Source organism: Rhagoletis pomonella, unplaced genomic scaffold (assembly GCF_013731165.1).
Source record: "Rhagoletis pomonella isolate Grant_MI unplaced genomic scaffold, Rhpom_1.0 Rhpom_scaffold_00011, whole genome shotgun sequence".
In the NCBI taxonomy this organism is placed as follows: Eukaryota; Metazoa; Arthropoda; class Insecta; order Diptera; family Tephritidae; genus Rhagoletis; species Rhagoletis pomonella.
In genome coordinates this window covers 22,432,131-22,456,013 of record NW_023458565.1, presented here as the reverse complement: position 1 = coordinate 22,456,013, position 23,883 = coordinate 22,432,131, and the positions used below count along the sequence as shown (strand labels likewise).

Below are 23,883 nucleotides of genomic sequence, written 5' to 3'. Positions count from 1 at the left end.
GCAAATCGGGGAATTTCCCACGAGTTGGCTTCCCTGACATATACGTAGATACGCCATGAACGTGTATGCAATGGTAAGGCCATGTACGACATGGCGTATGAGTAACATTATTTCCTGTTCCACTAAGTACCTGACTTAACTAAAACAGTTTCCAATCAAGACAATTTGCTAGCTGATAGTGGCGCTTGAAAACTAATAAGCATTTTGCAATGGTCTCCGTCGAAGACAGTTATATCTGGATGGTCCTCTGCAATAACGACACAACTCAAATTATGACAATTTTAAATAGATCCAATTAGAGTTTTCGCGTTATATAACTTAATAATAATATGTATCGGAACATAATTATTGTAAATTGGTCTAGTGCTAGGGAAAATTTGTAAGCTTTGAAATTACGACTATGTTATAAAAACTTAGTAAGGTTAGACCTAAAAAGTAAAATGTAACTATTTCTAAGTAGTTAAATGAAAATCGTACTGTGGTCAAAGGACATTGGACAAATTTTAAAAGTAAGTATATTGTTTCTAGTTTTTAAAAATTCATAAACTAAAATCATACATACAGGGCATTTCGAGAAAAGTGACTTTAAAATTTTTTATTGCATTTTTTTTAATTAAAAAATTTTTTATTTTTACAGTTATATTGTATGTACATTAGGGTGGTCCAAAATCAGTAAAGCCGAAATTTTGATGCTCTCACCCCCAAGGTTAGTTCTTTACTGAAAAAATATACCCCTGTTTTTTTTTATTTTAAAACAAAAAAAGTTTATTTAACAATTTTCTAATATAACTTTTTAAAGGTCCCCAAAACCCAAAAAATCGTTAGTATAGAAAAATGGTTAAACAAACAATTGGGTATTATTACCACACATTCACTAAAGATGCTTTCTGGCGTTTCTTCGTCCATCTCATCCGCTTAGCTTTTCTTTACCCTGGACAATAACTCCAGTGCATATGGAATTTTTTTGATCTACCCACTTGTCTATGACCTCCTTTGTGAGTGTGCTTTGGTGAACCCTGAAAAGGGTTTCGCGTCACGGTTTTCCTCGTAAGGCTATGAATGGCAGTCTCAGTAGATTTTCCTGGGTGATAGGCGAGTCGCTTCTTACGCCTTAACCTATGTCCATCTACCGGCAATAGCATAGTAAGAACTATAAAATTATAAGAAATGGAATACAAACTTTTCAAGTCACTTTTCTCGAAAAGACCTGTATGTATGATCTTCATTTTTGAGTTTTTAGAAACCGGGAACAATAAAATTTAAAATTTACAAGATTTTCCAATGTCCGGCAACTTCGATTTTCTGACAAATTACTAAATTGTACCCCCTGGAAGATTGTCAGCAAGTAAAACCACATATGTCGGTGTTCCACAGAAAAATATCGTTATTTATCAAGCTAATTACTTATATAATTGAAATACATTAAATTTTAAGTGGTGTCGTTATTGAAGAGCACCATCGATATATGTATTAATTCTGTATTATATATTTGAATATCACAAAGTACGTTTCTGCAATATTTTCTTCATTTCCAGCTCTTCTGTGTATTCTCTCGAAGCCAGCGATGAATGAAATCTTCTTAGTGCTTGTGTCCTATGTTATTGTCGGCACCTTTGTTGCCATTGAAATTGCTGTGGGTTATGCAACATTGCCAAGGTGAGTAATGAATAACAATTGCTTTGTAGCCTTCGAAGTTTTCATATGCTTATAAATTCACAAGTATATTTACATACATATAAATAAATGTAACAAATAATTGCAGCGTAGTTCGTTGGGGTAATTGGCACATTTGTGCACGCATCAATCCAGTGCAGGAGCATAGCTCCATAACAAGCTACGAATTTCGCCTTTAGTATCATTCTGCATAAGAGATGCGTAGCTGAAGAAACTTGAGCCATAATAATGCAAGGAAACAGATCTAAACAATAAACTTAAGCACATATCAATATGCACACACATATGTATGTGGAGGCTCTTATATTTCGCAAGAACTGTGCACTAACCTCATTAGTATAAATAATAATTGGTTTAGCATTCCAATTGAAATTGAAGTGGGTATTTATATAAGTTCTTAGGAGATTTGTTGCTATGGGGAATTGGCATGCATCTCATAGTGCGGTTAGCTTGATTAAAACAAAATATGGGTTTTGAAGATGGCACTATGTAAATGCAATTGGTAGATGGTATTTTGCCTTAGGGTTCGGCTCAAAGCTAAAGCGAGTCAATTTTCTTACTGGTGCTTTGATTGAACTCGAACTATAACCATAACTTTCGCGACCTCAGACGTGGTTTACTACGCATGTTCTTTTATCCTGTACTATATGCCAAGTGTTGAAATTATAAGCGATTCACGTATTGGATTGAATACACTCAAAAAAAAACATTTCTTGAAGCTAGGAAAAAAGTATATTATTCTAAGCTAATATTACATTGAAATGGCTCCAAAGAAATGGCTGCCTTAATATGAGTAAGCAAACGATTTGACTCAGTTTAAGGAAACCACAATTCATTAGTTTCAGTACAATTTCCGTTTTGTTAAGAAAAATGAACTTGCCAGTCGCAATGGCCGATAGAGCAATTCCCTAGAGTGCTAGTCGAGAAATGCAAGGTTCGAGTCCCAGAGCAGGAACGTTTTTTTTTAAATATTTTTTGTTTTATTTTTATTATTGTAATTTTTTAAATTTTATTTACAAAAATTATCTCATTTATTTTTTATGGTATTTGAGTATTTCCCAGGTACAGTAATTACAGGTATTGTCTTCTCAGAGAGCGCATATTCCGATCTGCCTTATTTGAAAAACATCATTGTTGCCCACACTAAAAGGTTTACTGCTACCCCATATACCATATATGTACACGTATTTTTTTCAACAAACCTTTTTGCAGAGGACTTATTTAATTTGCAAAAATTAAATTGAGCGGAAACAAAAAGCAAAGCCAAAAAAGTAAAAGAATCAACATTGAACTGCGTCAAAATGAAAATAAGGGAGCACGAATTTCGATGTGAAGTAAAACTCTCTGGGAAGACAATACCTCTAAGTATTGTACCATGGGTTTTTTTCATATAAAATTAATTTTAGAATTTGTTATTTATATTAGAATTTAAATAATTGACTTACCTTACTTTAACTACCTGCGACCAGAAGCAGTCGTTTTCACGCGACGCCACAGCAAGCAAAAACTTCATCTTAAGTTAACAGTACTGACAAAGTTATTACTTATATTGAGTAAATTTATTTCCTCAAATTAATGCTGCACTATTTTTAGCTTGAACCTGAATTAAGGAAGAACTTCTCAAATTGAATAAATTTTTCGTAATATTACGAAAAAAAACAGTAACTCTAAAATAAGGAAACTGGTGTCTTGTTTTAGGGAAATGCTTTTTTCTGAGTACAGTTATCAATTAATTTTTTATTATTTAGATATAGTAATTTTTTTAAGATATAGTTTATTTTTTACCAAAGCCGTATTAACTCAAATTTCAAATAATGTGCAATATTTAAAAAAATTCAATCGGCTTTCTGAAAAATTAAGTATAAGCCTTAAAAATATATTTCTTACAAAAAATTTGAGTATACAGTTTTGTAGCAAATTCAAAAAATTCCACAAACTTTTGTTAAAATTTTAAGCTTTTTAGTTAAATATATTTAGAAAGGTTTTGAGCATGCAATTATGTAGCTCACGAAATTATAATAGGGTACAAGTTTAAAATAGCTGGCACTTACCGTTGATTTTTTGACTTTTTTTGCTGACGGTGTTGAGGATTTTCTTCTATACGGAGGAAATTGCACAACACAGGCAGAAAATATGTGGAAAATTAACTGCAAATTCTAGCTACTTCATACTTATTCTTTACAAAAATGGAATGGGCTACAAAACGTACATACCCAAAATTTTTCTAATATTTTTTTTTTTTAATATTGCACAAGGTTTTTTATTGTTTGTGAATAAAAATTCGAGAATCCAATAATGTATCAGTTAAAATAAGAGAGAATTTATTCATCCAAAATAATATCACTTAAATGCTTCTAAACAGAAACAACCATTTCTGTTCACTGCCCTGAATGTACTCTATGTGATGCTCAGCAAGCTCAATGGGCTTCAATTCTGGACCCAACTGTATCATTACGCATTACGCGTTGAAAATAACATTTAAACAAATGTTGGACAATTTCGTCACTGTGACTGACCGGCGCATCCGAGGTTTCTTCCTTGTTGAGCCAGCCTCTTCCAATTACTCTACACATGTTTTGAAGACCTGAATACTCGTTGCTTCATTAACTTAATTATGAATGTAAAGCAAATAATGCCGATTACAAAAGTTGCGTTATTAAATTCTCAAGGATGTTAGTGCTGTAGGTGAAATAAATTTAAAAATACTTTTTGAATAGCCTGTATAAAGGGCGTTTATAGACGGGTAAAGATTTTTTAGACTTCCGTTTTGATGGACAGATAATAAGCTTACTCTGCTGTGTATATTCCATCGAGTGATTATTGAGTTTTTTTGTCTACCCTATGAATCTCTGCCTGAAAAAATGCAGGAAAGCTGCCTATTGGTATCGGTTCGGCCCAAATCTTCTCAAGCGAATTTGAACTTTTTAGAACACAATTCATAGAAAAAAACCCGCAGGCAGAAAATTCTAGGGGATATCTAAAATTGAGCTCATATTTAATTACTTTACTCATTCATTTCTTCTCAGGCAATTTTGTGTCGCGTGGACAAAGAAACGTAGTATTAGTGGACAAAGAGCGTGTATTAGACGCAAAGCGGGAGGCAGTCTGTTGCACATACAATGTACGTTATTTTTTGTATGTATGCCATTATGAAGTCATGAAAGTTGTAGAAAAGAAAGTAATTGTGCTTCAAGTATATTTTAAAATACCTGCATACTACCTGTTGTCATGTTTTTCTACGAATTAATAGAAGAACATGTTAATGACATTAAAATAGCTTTAAATCATAATTTCTAATTTTTTATTTGAAATATTTGACGTATGGTTGTTTGCACATTGTTTGCATTTTACACGCATATAACAGAGTTTTTGTTATACTACCTGTGCTTAAGTTATTTACGCATAAAATGGCATTAAGCCACGTGGATGAAAGCAATTTAATTACGGCATACTTTTGTTGCAATAACATTTTGAGATATTGTGGTTAATAGGTGCATACGCAACATTGTACATGGAGTTTGCGTAACTTTTTGAGATTATGTATTAGGCATATGACATTTTTATAAAATTAAATATATTGATTGAAATGAAAAATCAATAGAATTAACGTTTGTCAAAACTTGGTAAAAAAATTGCCACAGTGTCCCCGAGAAGAAAAAAAAACGTACTAAAAAACATTACATACTTTGTATGTATAATACAGTCGTGGTCACGCAAACCTTACTACCACTTTTTAAACTAATTCTTTAGAATTTCGTAAATTAATGAGTTTTTTGTTTTAACATAGGTCAAATAAATGTTTCAAACTTTCTATAAAATTTGGAAAAATTGATCAGATTTTTACCAAAATTTCAAAGTTTTTAATATGTACAAATTTTAAGGAAAATTTAGGGGTATGCAGTTTAATGGCCCATTTAATTGGAACTATATAAAAAAATTTATTAATTTACAAAACTAAAAAAAAAAAAATATAAAAAAATTTTTGTAAGGTTTGCGTGACCAAGTGTATGTAAATGGATAATTTAATGTCAACCGATTTATGACTGGGCCAAAAATTTCTTTTTTAAACTTTTATTTTTTTTTATTCTGTTGACTGGGAATTTTCGAAATATAGCACATATGACTTTTTATGGATTTTTCGTATGTGGTACTGAAAACGCATTTATGTACATGCATGGAAAATTTGCAAGTAAACGAATAAAAAAATGTTAGAAACAATTTTTGATCGCAATCATAAATGGTTTGACATGAAATTTTACATATCGCTAGCTTGGTGTGAATAGTTGTTAAGCAAGCAAGGAAAAATAAAAATGCCCATTTCTGTGCAGTGAAAGGAAAAGTTGTCAAGTCCAAAGAAAGAAAAAAAATCTGATAAATTATGTAAAAAGAATTCGAAAATTTTTCATAAACGTGGAACTCTTTAAAAATATGCGGAACATTTTTTTTTACCAAATTTTGTCAGACACGTTATTTTTTCATCATTCCCATCATCTCTCCATGGCATGTTAATTTATAGAAAAAAGTCGTATGCCTAATGTGTATGCAAAATAAATACCAACATACTTACATATGTATACATACGTATATACTACATGAATATGTAAGTTTATTATAAGCGGTTACTTTCATGGCAACAAAAAGCATTGTACGCGCCTTTGTGCGCATAAACTTCATTAAATTATTATTTATCCGCAATTTTTCCACGGTTTTCTATATATACCCGTACACACAAATTTATATCGCTTATTTCTTCAGCTGCGTACATACATGTGCCCATTCGGTGGCGAGAATGTAAACAGGGAGAGACATTTTAGCAGGGTTTGGATATTTTTTTTGTTTAAAAAATTTATACTATTTTTATTTTAATGAAAATATAGCTTACTGTCTAAACAAAATTTTGTTAATCAAATTTTCAAACAATGTAGAACATTTATGAAAGCTTTACGAGTTTGAACAAATGTTCACAAAAATTTTAAAGTTTTTAATAAAATTTGTAAATTTTTTTTTAGGTATGCAGTTCCGTAGTCTACTAAATTTTAGTTTGCGTGTTTTGAGTACCGTTAATTTTTGGCAATTTTTTGTTAATTTTTTTTTTTATGGAGAAAAAGAGCAACAAGCAACACCCTAAATGGCTAGCTACTTTGTACTTCGTGATAAAAGAATTGAATGGGCTACAAAACTGCATACATAAAACGTTTCTAAGAAATCGAATTAAAAAGCTGAACATTTAGCTGAAACTTTGTCGAATTCTGCTAATTTTTGTACAGAGTTTGAATTGAATAGATAACGAGCTACACTTTTATAAAAAAAAATATTAAACGCTAAATAAACGAAATATCCAAAGAATGTTAAAATATCTCCTCCCTATTTATATTTTCGCCACTGTACATACACACATACATGTGTACATATATTTCAAAGCTCATTCTTATACATTTTCTCATTGAGCATCATTCTCTTTTTGTTTACAGCAAATCGTACAACGGCAGTTCCTGTTGTGTTGTCTTCATCTACATGACTTATACAATGTTGCCGCTACGTCTACGTGAGGCACTCATCGGTGGCATTGTGCTGTCCTGCATGCACATCTACACCAGTCTACGCTACACAGAAGCGACAATACATTGGCAGGAGGTAAGTTGTTATAACTATATAGTTATGCATATGTACGTATAAGCTTACACACATAGCCTTATAATACAAACATAGCTGCATACATACCTACATACATACATACATATAAGGATGTTCATAACGGAGTGCCACTGCAGTGCTCCTCCAATCGACAGAATGCAGTCAATTTGTTGATAAACTTTATTATGTTGCAAGAATTGTATGGCAAAGCAAGAACAAAAAAAAAAGAGACACACAACAAAAATGTAAAGGATTTGTTAGATAAATGCGTGAATTTTTCTATTTAATGAGTTTTGATATAGCGTGGAAAAGTAGCGTACAGCTGCTGCCTTGCTCTAGTTTGTTTGCGCTGTGGGCTATTTTACGGACTTGTTGCACTCAGCTTGACTTCTTGGCTATTTGTCGCCGTTGTATATAGTTCCTTATAAATGTTTTAATATGATCGCCGCAGGAGTAGTGTAGCGATGACAAATATGTTGATGGCAAGAATGTTGCTGTTGTGCGTACACTTTTTCCCTGCTGCGTGCTAATAGCGCGGGTGGGAAAGGTATACCTGAAATAACTTTGTTTTAAATGTAATATAACTTTACAGCGATAAATTGCATAACAAAATAATAAATAAGCTATAAGGTAATTTAATCCGTAAATGAAATAAGCTGGTCGAAAGATTTTTACTAAAAAAACATGCAGTTATTTGCGTAATTCCAGCACGTAAGCATTTCATAACAGCTATACTTGCACAAAAAATATTAATAATAAATTCGACTTCACACAAATTTATGCGCTTAAATTATTGCAATATGGAGCGAGGATGTGAGAATAATACGATCTGTGCACAGATTTAATCAAGCTTAATTCCATGAAATTTAACTTTTACTTGCAAAAACTCTTACGCGCTGTTTTTAACGTTGGTTGAATCATTCTCTACGGGAACGAATATTAAAAAAATACAACCGAAATCGAAAACAAAAGTTTTGTAAAAATATAATTTACCTGGTTACCTTTTAAAAGCAATAAACTGGTTTTATAATTTAATTGAATACTCATTCACTTTTGAATTAATGATATTGATCCGTAGAAAGAAATGTATGTATGTATGTACATACAGTAACGGTCATATTAATAGCACCCCCATTTCAAAGTGATATACATATATTGTTTGCAACTCATGTTTATTTATTTATTTTTCAGAATTTTCAATTAAAATGGAGTTTATTCTCTAAAAAAACCCCATATAAACCCAAGTTTAAAACTTTGTAGAAAACTGCAAAAAAAATGTAACAAATTTTCACCCAAATTGAAACCTTTTTCTCAGAAATGTTAGAATTTTTTTTTTTGAGTACACAATTGTATAGCCAATTCAATTTTAGTCCAATAATGTGCAAGTTTCAAGTGGCTAAAAATTTCCCATTGATTTTTTAGAATTTCTTTTGTTGTGGTTTTCTTCCATATAAAAATAAACTCCATTTTAGAGGGGGTGGACGGGTTGTCTAGGACACTCTTTATTTACAAGATATTTCTAGCACGCCTAGTTTTTGAGAAAAAACCTGTAGACATGTCGAAAAAAGGCAAAAATTAATTTGGACGTAGTTATTGCGAAGAAAAAAAGTCGTATTAAGGAAAATCGAATTCTTCTGATGGTGAAAAATGTTCTGGAAAATTTTATGGTATATTCCGATTTAGTATGACAAAAATTCTATTTATGTTCCTGCATTTTTATTAAATCGTGCTTATAACTTTTCGCGTGCAATATATACCGCCAAGGTGGGGCATTATAATTTTTTCGGAATTTTCGCGACTTTTCAAAGTGTTTTCGAGCTCGGATTATTCTGTGTTTAAATCGGTTTTTTTTTTAACCAACATATATAAACAAAGAGATGACAGAGCATATACTCCGAGCAATTGCTGTCCTTGTCAGATTTAGATCACAATAGACTACCTTTGAAGTCGCCGATATTAAAGAAAGTAGAATCTCCGACAAGACAGGGCCTTTAGGTTAGTCAGATACATTCAGTAAAAGACCTTAGGCATTGTTTATGACACTTTGTTGTCCTTAAGCTGAATTGTAGTGCACACTTGGGTGATACCTCGATTGGTGTTTACACTGTAGGGACGCTAAAATGACACAGAAAAAATGTCGAGACACGTAAACTTCTTTTTGGGTCGTAGATAAGACCATTTTTCTATATCATACCATCTTCCTAAAAGATTTTATTTTTAAGATTGCATTGCGAGTGAAAAAAAATCAAACATGAATAACATTATTTCCTGCTCTCCTGTTTCATACAAAAAATTATTGCACATTTTCATTTGGTAAGATTGTTTGCAAAAGAACAGGCCTTAAGCAAAAAAACTACAAAAGATTTGTTATTTTTTTAATTTTGATTTTTTTTATAAAAGTGAATATGTCTTGGGAGATTGACCTGATCTGAAAAAAACGGCATGCAGATTTATAATCTGCGACCCAATATTAAGTTAACGGTTTTCGGCATTTCTTTTTGTGCCATTTGAAAACTTGATATTTTGCCACAATGTTGTAGGGCCTATATCTGAGGTCCCACACATAGTCTACTCGTCCGCTAATGAAACATATTAAACTATCGTGATCATAATAACACGAATCAAGATCTCCGAAGCATAGAGCCTCGCGGCAGTTGTAAACGTCTTGTTCTTGGATACCAGGTCTGCTGGTAGCAGATACAATTTGGATATTTAAAATTGCAGTTAGCGGTGAATATGCCTTGCGTTTTTCGTACCCGTAAAGTATTGACTTTTATACGAACAGTTACTAAGTTTAGAACCTTACATTTCTAAGATTCGGCTCTGCAAGGTACGAGCAGTCCGCAGGTAGGGCATGCATGTTTCTTGATACATCTGTTTCCGAAATTCGGTACACATAGGTTTTTGTAATAATCAGACTGTACGTAATATTCATGTATATACATACTTACATATATAAACAACAAGAAGTACACCACAAGAGAAAAAATATAGTGCAGACAATAACTTTGCAGGTGACAACAGCAAATGTACAACAATGGAAATCGACAGGAAATTACAATAAGCACAGTAAAATCGGTTAAACACGTAATACGTGCAGTAGATACACAAACGCATTCGAGCATACTTCCAACCAACTTAATAGTACTCTCGTAGTTATGCCAGGAAGATGCAACAAATAAATATTGGGTCATATAAAAAGGCCCAGCGGATTTGTGGATAAATTTTTTAAAACAAATTTCTTTACTGAAATTCAATTTTAATCAAGTACATATTGCCTATTATTATCTATGAGCTGTTTGGCTATCTTACCGCTAGCTTCGTAATTCCAACGGTGTAGAACTCCTGTGGCTTATCTGCGAAAAACTAAAACAAGTATTTTCAGTGGTTCTTCGGATGGCCAATTTTTTTACCGTGCTGAGAGTTTTGCAAAGATCGAAACAAATGGAAGTCAGTCAATGCATTTCAGAGCCATCAAAGATTTGTGTGGGCTGGCCTTGTTGGATTAGTGTTGCCAAATTGTTGGTCATCAACACCACCTAGTAACAAAAATTCACGGACACTTTTCATTTGACCCAATTTATGTATGTATGTATGTATGTACACACTTTTATATAGACACACTTCTGCACAACATCCAATTGCACTCATCCTTAAGTGGGACAATAAAACATACAGTGCGACATTTACAATTGCTTGTGGCATGCCACATGCATACATGATGTTGTACATCAAGGCAATTGTTTACTTTTTCCGTTCCACCACAAACACGTGTACCCATAAATGTGCCCACACATATACTACATAAGCTATTGTTAAACGTTTTCAACAATGCACAAATATAATAACTGTAGAATAAGATAAATATGCAACCTACCTTGCAACCATAGACTTGCATTCATTGTGTTTTCTTTGTGTGTTTCTTTTTTTGTTATTCAATTTTCCATTTTCTCCGACCACAATTCGACATGCAACAGTTGCTCTGCAGCCTTTTAGCATTATTCCTCTCCAATCTGACAGGCATTTATACGCATTGGCCCAAGGAGAAGGCGCAACGGAAGGCATTTATTGAGACACGGCAATGCATTGAGGCGCGTTTGCGTACGCAGCGTGAAAATCAGCAACAGGTGAGTGATTTTATTTAGTACATTTGTACGCGATTGGAGTAACAACATACATACATATGCACATACGTAAGTGTATAATTAAGGGCCGGTTTCTCCATCTCTGGTTAACACTAACTCCCCGGTTAAACATTGTTATCGACGTTCTAACTCCATGCATATAACAGGGAGTCGATAAGGTCGGTAACGATGTTTACCGGGGGATTAGTGTTAACCGGAGATAGAGAAACCGGCCCTAAGTATGAATGCTATGAACGACTGATAGACTTATGTGTGAATGCTAACCTCTGTTGTCACTTTTTAACTTTCAACTAGTTTTATATTCACCACTTGTCAACATCAATTTAGCTAGCTTGATTGAAGGTGTTTGTGAGAATACCCTGTAGAAAAAATTTAAGGGAAATTTATATTTTATACATGTATGTATGTAAATTAGGCTGTCCCAAAAAACAAAAGTGGATTTTTTAACGTATACCCCCTTATTTAATTGGTTAAAAACTCATTTTATTGGCAACTAAAAACCAAAATTATAAGCAATAAGTGAATCAGCAAAATTAGTGGAGCTATCGCAGAAAAATTAAATGTGTTGTGCTGCTTCAGAATATGTACATAAATTAAGAAAAATTCGAAGTTTCGGCAATACTGGTGCAAGGACATGACTACCACCCATACATCCTTATTTTTAAAAGCTTCGTTTTAGCTACAAGTATAAGCAGCATAAAGCAAAAGTTGGTAGCTGTCTGTGAAATTGTGTTACTAAGCTCTGTGGAAATTTTCTCGTTTTGTTCAGTGCAAGGACATGACTACCTCCCATATATCCTTTTTCTCTTATAACAACTTATAAAGTTAAAGTTTTTAACTCCTGCCAAATTTTGTTTCATTTGGTGTCAGGAAATGACTATCCCACTTTTGAATTTTAGTTATTGAAAAAATTTATTATTTATAATTTTTTTAAAAAGGTTCATACATAAATTTTTTTCTAAATTTGCTCAACAAATAAGATAACTTATTTCAAATGTAATTTATAATGTTGTCTTTTAAAATGTATAACTCAATTTCTTCAAATTCATATATTTTTTTTTGTTCTCCAAGCTTTCAGTCGTTCTACTTGTTTCTTCGGTAATTGTGTTTCAGTGAAGATCTATTAAAACAAAAAACCTTTGGAAGAAGAAGGTCTGTAAAATATTTACAACAATTCTCTACTTGTAAATAATAAAAATATTTACAGGGTGATATTTTTGGTGTAAATAATGTGTGTAAATTTTTAAAGAATTGTAAACAATTATAAGTAATTGTAAATTGTTGTAAATAATTGTAAACAATGTAACAATTTGTAAATATTGTCTCGATGCGAACACCAACGTGTTTCAGCCAGGGTTGTGCCTGTAAAATATTTATATTATTTGAAATAATTATTTACTTGTGCTTAAAATATTTTACAGTAATTTAAAATATTCTACAATAATTTACAATATTCTACAATATTTTACAATGTAAGTGTAAAAAATGTGAAAATTTGTGTAAGTGCACAACTCTGTTTAAAGCTAAATATAAGTGAATTGCTTTTAATTGGCCTTCTTTTAGAAAAGTTAAAATCGCTCCATTTTGATTTGTTTTTTAAATAAAAATTTTAAATATTGGTATTCTTGTTTACTTGTCAAGGTTTGTCAATGTTTGTTTCCTTGAAATATATCTAACTAAATCTATCGTTGAGCAATCAAAGCAAAAATAAATAAAATTAGTTTTTATTTTCAGAAATTTTCAATGGCTAGTTATAAGGATAGTCGATTATTGCATTGTTTGAAAAGCTGTAAGTCAGGCCGTTAATTTGGTAGAAATTGCGTAACGCTCGAATATTATTTGTCAAACTCAATCCATAGCTAGTTTTTTTCTACTTTTTTCTCATCTGTAAAAATAACTTAAAAATATAAGAAAAGGAATGCCGAAAACTGTACTCGACGGTCAACAGCTTTCATCGGAGCTGGTTACCCAAATTTACTGAGCTGCATAACTTTTATTTTAAAGTCCTCAGTCCTATGAAACTGGAGAATAATACTCGGCTTCGGCGAGAACGATTGTGTCCTTAGAACGATTTGCCGCATTTTTTGTTTATTATTTTTAAGTTATTTATCTAATTGCAATCGAAAAACATCAAATTTTAGCAAAGAAAAATTTTGAACAATTCGCAGTTATTCGCAATCAAGAGCCAGTCTGAAAGAACTTGTCCGAACTTGTCGACCTTAATATGTTCTAGAACAACGAATTTCGTTCTTGGCTTTTTCTGAAAAGGTTTTTTGTGGACTTGTGGTAACGGAATATAACAAAATATTTCACAAAAATGATCCTACGATAAGTGTAATTTGTAATTTTTATCCTATAAACCCCTAATTATGATTAAGTTTCATGTTTATTTTATTCCTGAGTAGAAAAACACATACAATAATTTTGACCGGTTTTACTAAGCAAATAAATACTCCTCTTTGCAATGCAAAACAAGGGAATGAAAGCCAAGAAAATCAAGCTTTTAAATTAGTATTATTTGAGATACTCTACCGCATCCTTTTGAGAAGTCTGTATAAATAAAGTAAACTTGAAAATCTGACAAAAAAGGACTCGGAATAATATTTACTGATAAAAGCAAGGTTGTACACTGTAGATCTTCCAGTAACAAACCCATGCTGATATGGGCAAATAATATATTTAACTGAAACACATAATTCGGCATTGATTGTGTGTAAATAGTTTTTTGAAACAGTTTAAAGTTTACATAGATATAGGTGTGCAATTACGAACATCATATCTATATATCGTCACCTGAAATGCAAAAAGACGTGAGTAATATTTTATTTTTTTTTTCCATAAAATGACGTGGGAGTTGTAATTCGATGACATCCATCATATCAATTAAAAACTGAATTTGGAATTTTTTATTAGTTACGACTTTTTGTATTATAGCGACGATGTTTGTTATGTCTTTTTGCGTTTCCGGTGACGATAATAATAATAATAACACCGTGCGACAAAAACCAACAATTTTTAAAGCACATGAAAATATTAATGTACTCGCAAAACTAAGAGCCAAATATAGTATAACTCTTTTTTAATTTTTCTCTCTGACGTCAGGATTTTTTTTAAGGACTTTGAAATTTCTAAGACATTATTTCATAAAAAAAAATTATTTAAAAGCAATGCTTCGATGACTACTCACTGCGTGTCTTGTACTATTACAAAGTTTTGTATTTTACCATGAGCATACGAAATTAAATTATTGTCCGATGGTAGGCAAACAGTAACTTAACCAAACTTAATGATAATTTTTTTGCAGACAGTAGTAGGCAGGAGCATGATTGTATTTAAACTTTCTACGCGGGAAATTCGAAGAGCCACTGACGTGTAAAGCGGTGTGAACTCTAAGTCTGGGAATGACAAAATTAGAGTTTTTCAGAGTTCACCTTTCCTTTTAGGCTCCTCATCATCTTTTAAAAATATGTTAAAATTTGAGTAGTACTTTGTAGTAGGCACTTGCCTTTCAACTTAAAATAGTATGTTAGAAAATCTTTTAACGCTTATCTTTTTTGAGTATAATAGTACCTTGGTATTATATCTTTTATGGGCAGTTATTTGTTTCAATTGCAAACTCACTCTGCCGTTATACCTACAATAATTCAATCTTCTTGACAGGATACGCCCTCAATTATTGAAAACAAAGCAACACAAAACTAATATCTTTAGCTTATCAGCTTAAGGGCAATCTCCTAAAATTCCAATCACTTCTAATTCCAAATATCACCAGAACTATAACAACCTTTTCATCGAATTGTTCTTGCCTATAGGGCTACCAGCCGTAACCATATCAAATATTTTCTATGCTTGTGTACTCATTCATTTCACTTTGCTGCCACATGCAGTTCTATTTCTATTTTCTCTTTTGCTTTTTTTTTGCTCCTTCACAAATGACATTTGTTTGCTTTTGAAATGCTGCTGCTGTTAAGCTGGCAGGCCGCACATTGTTTTAGTGCATTGCTCCCCTGCCATACAGGTGTGTATTGTAAGCGACACACGCAAATGTGTGTGTGTGTGTCTGTTTGCGTAGGTGTGTTGAAACTTTTTGCAAATACTGTACACCAAACGCGCATATACATACATACATGTACACCTACGAACATGTGTATTTACAGCTGAAAATATCCATTCGTTTTTTTTTGTACAAAAGCTCCCCTTGCTATTTTTGTGCCGGCCTCGCCAACACAATGCTTCCATTCACATCGTGTGCTCTCCTGGCCCCTGCGGCTAAATCCTTGTTATGCGCAAATCTGCGGTTTTCCACTACACTGCATTCGCCGACAGCTAAAATGCACAGCTATTCATACGTGCGCCTAATCGCGCTCGGACTCTGCGATATACTCGCACATATGTATGTACGTTACACATGTGTAACAAACCGTATTTGGGTTTGCATATTTCCTGGAACAATGTAATGAAGTTTTTGGGATTTAGCAAAGCTGTATGGAATTTAGATATTGCGCTAAAGTGTGGTTCAAAATCCTTAGGATTAATAAAGAATATTACAAATAGGTTAATTAGAACTTACTGAAATTTTATCGAAAACACGTAAATACGTATTTTTACTTTCTGAATATTTAGAATCTGTGTGCGATTCATGTTTGGACGGTTTTTGTTCGAAAGCTTTTGATTGCAAATAAAACGAAAGCTAGACGTGCTATGACTTTGCTCTTTCAAATGCATGGTTATTTTGTTGCAAAAAATGCTGTTGACAAGTGTCATTAGGAAAGGGCAAATGTAATTATATTATCCAAAGAAAATAACTATTTTTCCTGAATTCTCTTACTCAAAAGCTAGATGTTCTCGTTCTCGAGATATTTGATTTCGTCCTCCCACTATGGGTTTGAGATTACTCATACGACATGTACTCCTTCCCATAGCTGTGCGAATTAATTTCTCCCAATATAATAAAAAAAAACGATTCTCCACTATGTATGTTTCTTAAGATTTACTAAAAATATTTAATTTGAAAATTTCCATAACCTGCTTGGAGACATCAGCTCTTCGTTTCACGAAATTTGACTAACCCTAACGCATAGTCACCTTTACTGTTTGTGGAAACTCATGGCTTTTTAATTTCCCCTTTTTGCTTTGAAATGCATTTAAGCAATTTTGCTTTGAGCACCAAAAATGTCAAATGCCTCTCTTGTCTGGTATAAACGTGCATAGTTCAAAAAGCTTAGGCAAACAAACAAGCAAGCAGACGTAAATACGCAAAACAATGAAAAAGAAAATGCAATAAAAGCTGATTCTGTTGTTGTGTTTTTTTTTTTATAAATAGACAAAGCAGAAGCAGAGAAAAAAAATATATAAAAAAAAGTGAACAACAAATTTTTAACAATCTACAAAGTCGAAGACGTACTGCTGCGCGTGAAACTAAATTTAGCAAAAGTCGGAAAAAAGTCAGAAAGTTACCGTGAAAAGCATATAAGTACATAAGTAAAAAGTTGAAAGAGCAAATAAAACTTTGAAAGCCTGCTGTAAACACTTGCAATGAAAAAGCAAAACAAAAAGAACATCTTTTTTCTGGTGCGTGTGTATCTGTGCGTTTTTTTTTCAATATTTCATACATATGGCTTATGAGTGTACGGGTCATTGTGGCGTTCATAAAGTCGTATGTTTATGGAGCGTTCCATACCAAAACGGACGGAGTTCGCACTTTACGTGTTTGAATTGTTTAAAATTTTTAGGGTTGATGCATAGACATAAATAATAAATAAATATGACATTTGAGCTTGATTAATACATTTTTAAAAACTTTACAGCACAAAAACCAAAACAAATCGATTTAATAGTTTTCCAAATATCTTGTGAACGGGGAGAGGGACAAATTAAAAAAAAATCACACTTACACACATCGAAATTCTCGATGAAAGAAAATATAAATTTTTTTTTTAATTTTTCACATAAAAATTTTTTGGTAAAAAAATTAGTTTGTTAAAATATGCCATCTCAAAAAAAATAAAAAAAAATCACATTTGCGCAATATTTAAGTATAGTATTATGGGGTGCACTCTAAAATGATTTGAGTTCCGAAGTTTGTTTTTTACACCGAAATGAGTACATTACAAATTAACAAATTTTTTTTAATTTATTTTTATTTTTTTTGGGTATGCAGTTTTGTAGCTCATTACATTTTAGTAAAGCGCATGTTTGAAGCTACTGCAAAAATGCGTTGATGTTTAATATTTTTTATGCTGACGGCTTTTTCCACTTTTTTCTTATGAACGCCAGTTTTGTAATCGCTTAAAACTTGCGCTTTATTATAGTAAAATTTAATGGGCAACAAAATTTGATACTCAAAAAATTCTAAATTAAATAAAAAAACGTTTAAATTTGTAATGTACTCATTTTACTCAACTTCGGTGTAAAAAAAAAAATCATAACTCAAATTATAGTAGAGTGCACCCCGTAATACTATATTTAAATATTACGCAATACTTAGAGCTTCCATTGTGATTTTTTTGAGATGGCATCTTTTCAAAAACTATTTTTTTTAACAAAAAATTTGTATGCGAAACACTTTTCAAGAAAAAAAAAATTAAAAAACATTTATTTTCATAGAGAGAGAGCTCAAATTTCATATTTATTAATTATTTATGTTTATGCATCAACGCTAGAAATTTGAAAGAAATCAAACACATTAGGTGTGAAATCCCTTCCGTTTTGGTATGGAATGCCCCATATATATATATGTATGTATTGCCTAGGGGTGGTGCAAGCAAACAAATCCATACAAAGACTTTAACTGCCTGTCGCTTGTTATTATTTACCCACATTATAAGTATATTGCATATTAATTTTATTTTCACTCCTTCTCTCTACCATCTCTCTCTGTTCTATTTCGCTGTGGCTTCAGTTTGTTTTTTCGAAATTCTCTCGATTTACTCATGCAGGCATTTCATGCTTTAACTTAATATTTAATTTAATTTAATTTTTGTATTTTTAACTTTGTTTATTTTCCATGTGCACCGTTTGCGTATTTGCATTGCCGCAGGAACGTCTGCTGTTGTCGGTGTTGCCGCGTCACGTTGCCATGGAAATGAAGGACGACATTGCAGGGCAGCCGCGTGATACGCAATTTCACAAAATCTACATACAACGACACGAAAATGTGAGGTGAGTAGGTGGATATATGTATATATACATACTTATACATATGTGTACATTAGGGTGGTGCAATTTAGCTTTTCCCAGCCGCCCCCTGAACAGACAATTATCGGAAATAAGTTGACCAGTATTTTTTTAATTCCAAATCTGTTGTGCTTCATGTCAGGAAAATAAATTTTTTCGTTGAATTGCTATAAAATCGTTAAAAATAATTTTTTGTATCAAATAAAAATATTAGCTTTCACAAATCTTTAAACAATAAAATAATGTTGCATATTTAATTCTTAAATTTTACTAACAACTTTTTGATAACCGATAATCTCATCTCTTATGTAAAAAAAAAAAGATTATTTTATGTGTTCGTAGCCACATCACGCACGTTTTGAAAAAATAGTAAAAATTAATTTTCATCAGAATTTTATTATTGGAAGATTTCGAAGGGAGATATTTTATTCGATTAAAAAAATTATTTCCCCATATAAAATGTATGCAAACTTCATTAAATATCAAGCGATTGAAAAAAATTCGAGAATCGTTATTTTCCATTCCTATAATTATTTGAATGGCAGCAACATAATTCTAAAAAGTCGATCTTCTTGTGTATTTTTGGACCACCTTAATGTACAAATATATATAAAAAAATAGCAACCAAAAATCTAATATAAGAAAAGGAAACCGCAAATCTTACAACCCTAAAAAAGTTCATTCTTGTTCTTCCTCTGTTTGTGCACCAATGTCATATTTATGTACATATGTCATAACATTTGCAAAAAAGCGGCTTTGGAAGCTGAAATATGCATGTTGATAAAAAGATAAATTTGATTGGATTTAGGTGCTGTCAACTGACTGGCCGCTTTTCGAATTTATGGCAAGCCTCTTTGGCACAGTGAAAATCGCTTCCACAAAGCTTATCGATTTCTTGTTTTTATTTTCAAGCGAATTCTCGTAAATACATTCAAAAATCAAAGGCTGGCTCCACATCCTCCTCTGATTCGCTACTACTTTAGTTCTTCACTTTTATGCGCTCTTATGGATTTTTCTTTTCTAAAAAAAATGCGGTCTTCTTATTGCCCTCGTCTTACTATTTGTGCGAAGCGGGCTATGAGAAGTCTCTATACCTGTCTCGTACCTGTGCCGGTTAGTCTAGTCTATTCTGAAGACCCAAGCGAGCTGTTTGCAGTGACCAACAATTTCTATAATTATGATAAGCAAGTAAATCGTGTCGAACTTATTTAGTTTTTCCAAATAAGTTGATGGCAATTAATTTTAGCTAGTTAACCCGCATGGCGTTAAAACGTCAAAGTTGAACTACATTTTTTTGAACAGGTGGTAACCCTAATGTAAAACATTTTCAAAGTAAAGTTTTTACTAAAATATTTCATTCAGCTAGGGTATAACTTAAATAAATTCAAATTTTCAAATAGGTGGCTACCCTCTTTAAAGGTATTTCAAACGAAAATATTTGTATATCCCTTCCGTTGGACATTGTGATATACACATATTTCAGTTTCTGAATTAAGTTGAATTTGATTTTTTATACTCGTGGTAACTCTCATTAATGCAGTGCAGAAATAAACTCTTCAAACCCATTTCGATTGATACCAATTTTTTATTAATTCATTTAAATTATTAAATTATTTCGATTTAACCTTCTCAACAGGTGGCAACCTTCTTAAAACACCCAAATATTCAAACTAAAGATTTCGTGACATTTTCGTGTGACATTCGTATTTTATAAAATAAAAATGTAACAAAAATTATGTACAAAACTTAAGAAAATTTAACAAATTTTTATCAAAAATTTCAAACGAAAGCGATATAAAAAGCTTTTAGTTTGATAAAAGTTTTGAAACAACGCAACGCTCTTCAAAATCGAAACTTTTTTGAAACTAAAACCGTTTTGAACTTTCTGTATTCTATGTGAGTATACCTAATGTGGTTGAGGGCAAGAACAAACTTTTTTCACCTTACAGTTTAGAATACAGCTCTCAAGAAAAATCATAAGAAATATTTGCCATTATTTCTGTTGCAGAAGAAATGAATATACGACCTTTTTTTTCTTGAAAGCGACAAACTGATTTAAGAAAGTTTGATAGAAGAAAATTTTCTTTCCATTTCTTGTTCGTCATTTTATATGACTTTTTTGTTTTTCTTGAAAGCTGAAAATTGAAATAATATCTCTTTTAGAAATATACCAAAACTTTAGTATATTAAACAAATGAATAGCTCCTGAAGATGCTAAAAAGTATTAGCGAAAAGTTGGGCTATTTCCTCAGAATTTTAGTTTTTTTCGTAAGCAGCTATACACTTTCGAGCATTTTTAAAAAAGAACATCCCATAGTTACATATTAGCTGAATATCACCCAGCAAGTATTTATTGGCCCTGCTAAGCGGCTGCTCACCACTCGCTATCCTCATTCTATTCAATATTTTCTTCGTATTAAATTTGTTGCTCTAACAACTTCGAGTATATGTACTTATAATTCAGTTCGCTCATGGTCCATTAGTCCTGAAGGTTAAATTTTCTACACTCCAATTCATAAAAAAATAATTCCAGGTGACATGCTACGTAATAAATCATTACCATCATTATTTATTTATGTGAAGCTATGTATGCATGTATGCATACGAGCACACGCACATACACATGCATGTACATAAGTACCACCGATTGCGCATATCCTCTTATCCATTTTAAGGTTTTTGCAATTTCATGGAGTGAGCAACAATTTTCTTACGATTTCCTATTCGCCCACATTCATACATACATACATTCAAAATTTAACAAGTTACAGTTTTTTTCTTTCTGTCGCTATAAGACTTCACATTTACGCGCTACTTAGAGAGCGCACAGTGTGGCGGCACAAAGTGAATCGCGCCAAAGTGATTATTGCGTGAATTGCTCTTTTCCTGTTCTCAGAATTGCCACTTTCGATGTCAACAGAAAAAGCAAAATAAAAAAATAATAAAAAATGTACTTGTAAATGTCCAAAGGTAGGCAATTTGGTCGTTCGTTACCTTATCGCTTGTAAAGTACAGGCAGCATTTGTGAGTTGGCATGGCATGGCTCATACTTGTGCCACAAGTTGCCATGCACTATTTACACAGCTGTGTGAAACACATCGTTACAAAGAGCCACAGATATTTCGTATTTGTAGAGGATGAAAAAATGTATTTTCTCCATTGGCTTCAAATTTGCGGCAGCAGTGGTTGAATGGTGTGGGTGCGTATGACTGCCTTGGCCTGGGTTTATCTTAAATTCGAAGAGCATGGCAACCTTCGTACAGGGAAAAATATTTCAAAACTTTAAACTGTTGTAAAATACATACATACAAGTTCTTTCTAAATAATACTATCTTCTGGTTCGAGGCTAAACTTTATTTCCCCTACAAGCAAACGTACAAGCAAAATTATGTGTATGCATCGTAGGTGTGCATAATACAGACAATTATGTATGTGCGAATTTACGTATTTATTCTTAGCGTTGAACGGAATATTTAAGTATCTTAATTTCACCTTGATGCTACATAATAAATCACCATTCATGCTTACTCGTATCTTAACATGTTGCCAAATAAACTAATTTCCGTTGTCGCAATTTGTACTAATTAAATTTTAATCATCTTTTAGCTTAACACATGCATTTATAATTGAACACAAATTCTTATCATTATAACTCATTACATTGATCTAAATTAATAAACATTTTTTTCCCCTAATAGCATACTTTTTGCGGACATTTGCGGCTTCACCAGCCTCTCTGATCAATGCACCGCCGAAGAATTGGTTCGGTTGCTTAACGAACTTTTTGCCAGGTAAGAAGAATGTACATATGTCCATATCTGTACTCGTCTTATACTTAAGAAGAACGTCATAACTCAAAAACCTAAAAATTGGCTTTAAGCGTTTTTAATCGACTTTAAAAAATAAGGAGGTTATCAATTCGTCGGAATATTTATTAATTTTTTTTTTAAGAAAATTACCGCATAAGTTTCAGCCTCGTCAACCGACTTCGATAATTCATATAAGATTGAAATATAACGCAGATGATAAACTTGCGGTCATATCTAATTTGCAGGACTGTAAACCGCTCCGAAAATCGAGGCGGTTCGATTCAGTGGTTCGCACCGCTTAAAAAAACTTGTATCGGTACAAGAAAGGGTTTATGAGTTTTCCTGGACCCGGTTCAACTGGTTAAATTTAGCTTGAAGAAGTGAATTCATAAGGCACTTTTATTTAAGTGGGTTTAAGAAATTACATGAATTATTTTTTTGAAGTGAAACTTCTTTAGCGGCGGTTTGTTGGTTGGGAGTAAATTGGCAAACTCAACGGAAATTGCACACGGAAATGTTGGGATTTTAGGGATTTCCGGGATTCTCTGAACTTATCGATATAATAATCGATGTTTTTATCGGTTTTGTTATCGACATTTTATCGGTTTTGTTATGGACATTTTTATCGATTTTGTTATCGAAATTTGTATCGATATTGTTATCGATTTTGCAATCGATTCTTTCGGAACTTGTCGATATAATTATCGATATTTTTATCGATTTTGTTTTGATATTTTCAGCGATTGTGTTATCGATTTATTAATCGATATTTTAACGATTTTGCTATCGATATTTTTATCAAACTTGTTGAGTTGGTTTTCAATTATTTATCGATTTTTTATCGGTTATTTATCAATTTTGATATCGATTATTTATCTTTCGTTATCGTTATCGGATTTTTAATAGATTTTTGTTATCGATTATTTTATCGATTATTTATTATAAAGATTAAATTGAAGGTGAAGAAAACAGAAAAACATAAATGTAGGGATCTAGATAGAAAAAATAGAAAAATATAACCTTAGCAACGAAATTCAAAACGATATTGCTTGCAAATTATGTTTATTTATTTATTTTTAATAATTTTCGTTTAAAATATAATTCAATCTATAACAGAAACCACAATAACAAAAGTTGCAAAACTTGCACAAATTGCAAAAAAAATAATCAAACTTAAAAAAATCGTCATAAAAATTTAAAAATTTTTAATTAGAATATACAGAAAATTACCGTCGATTTTTTAGAATTTTTTTTGTCGAGGGTGTTGCGGATTTTTTTCCATGTAAAAAAAAATTTTGATCATGTGTTATATGGAAGAAAATGCGCAACACCCTCCACAAAAAAAATTCTAAAAAATCAACGGTAAAGTTTAGCGACTTGAAACTTGCACTTTATTATACTAAAATTGAAGGGGCTACAAAACTGCATACCCGAAAATTTTCTAA

General features: G+C 32.1%; 1 protein-coding gene across 1 annotated transcript in view; it reads left to right on the top strand.

Moving 5' to 3' along the window:
* Nucleotides 1-1,543: 1,543 nt before the first annotated feature.
* LOC118746845 (adenylate cyclase type 6-like) overlaps nt 1,544-23,883 on the top strand; it is a 69,892-nt gene continuing 47,552 nt past the window's right edge. The window contains exons 1-5 of the mRNA XM_036480794.1: nt 1,544-1,656; nt 7,146-7,308; nt 11,286-11,435; nt 18,493-18,614; nt 22,328-22,420. Of these exons, the coding sequence (XP_036336687.1) occupies nt 1,565-1,656; nt 7,146-7,308; nt 11,286-11,435; nt 18,493-18,614; nt 22,328-22,420 (620 nt within the window). The 5' untranslated portion in view covers nt 1,544-1,564. The remainder of the gene's footprint in view (nt 1,657-7,145; nt 7,309-11,285; nt 11,436-18,492; nt 18,615-22,327; nt 22,421-23,883) is intronic.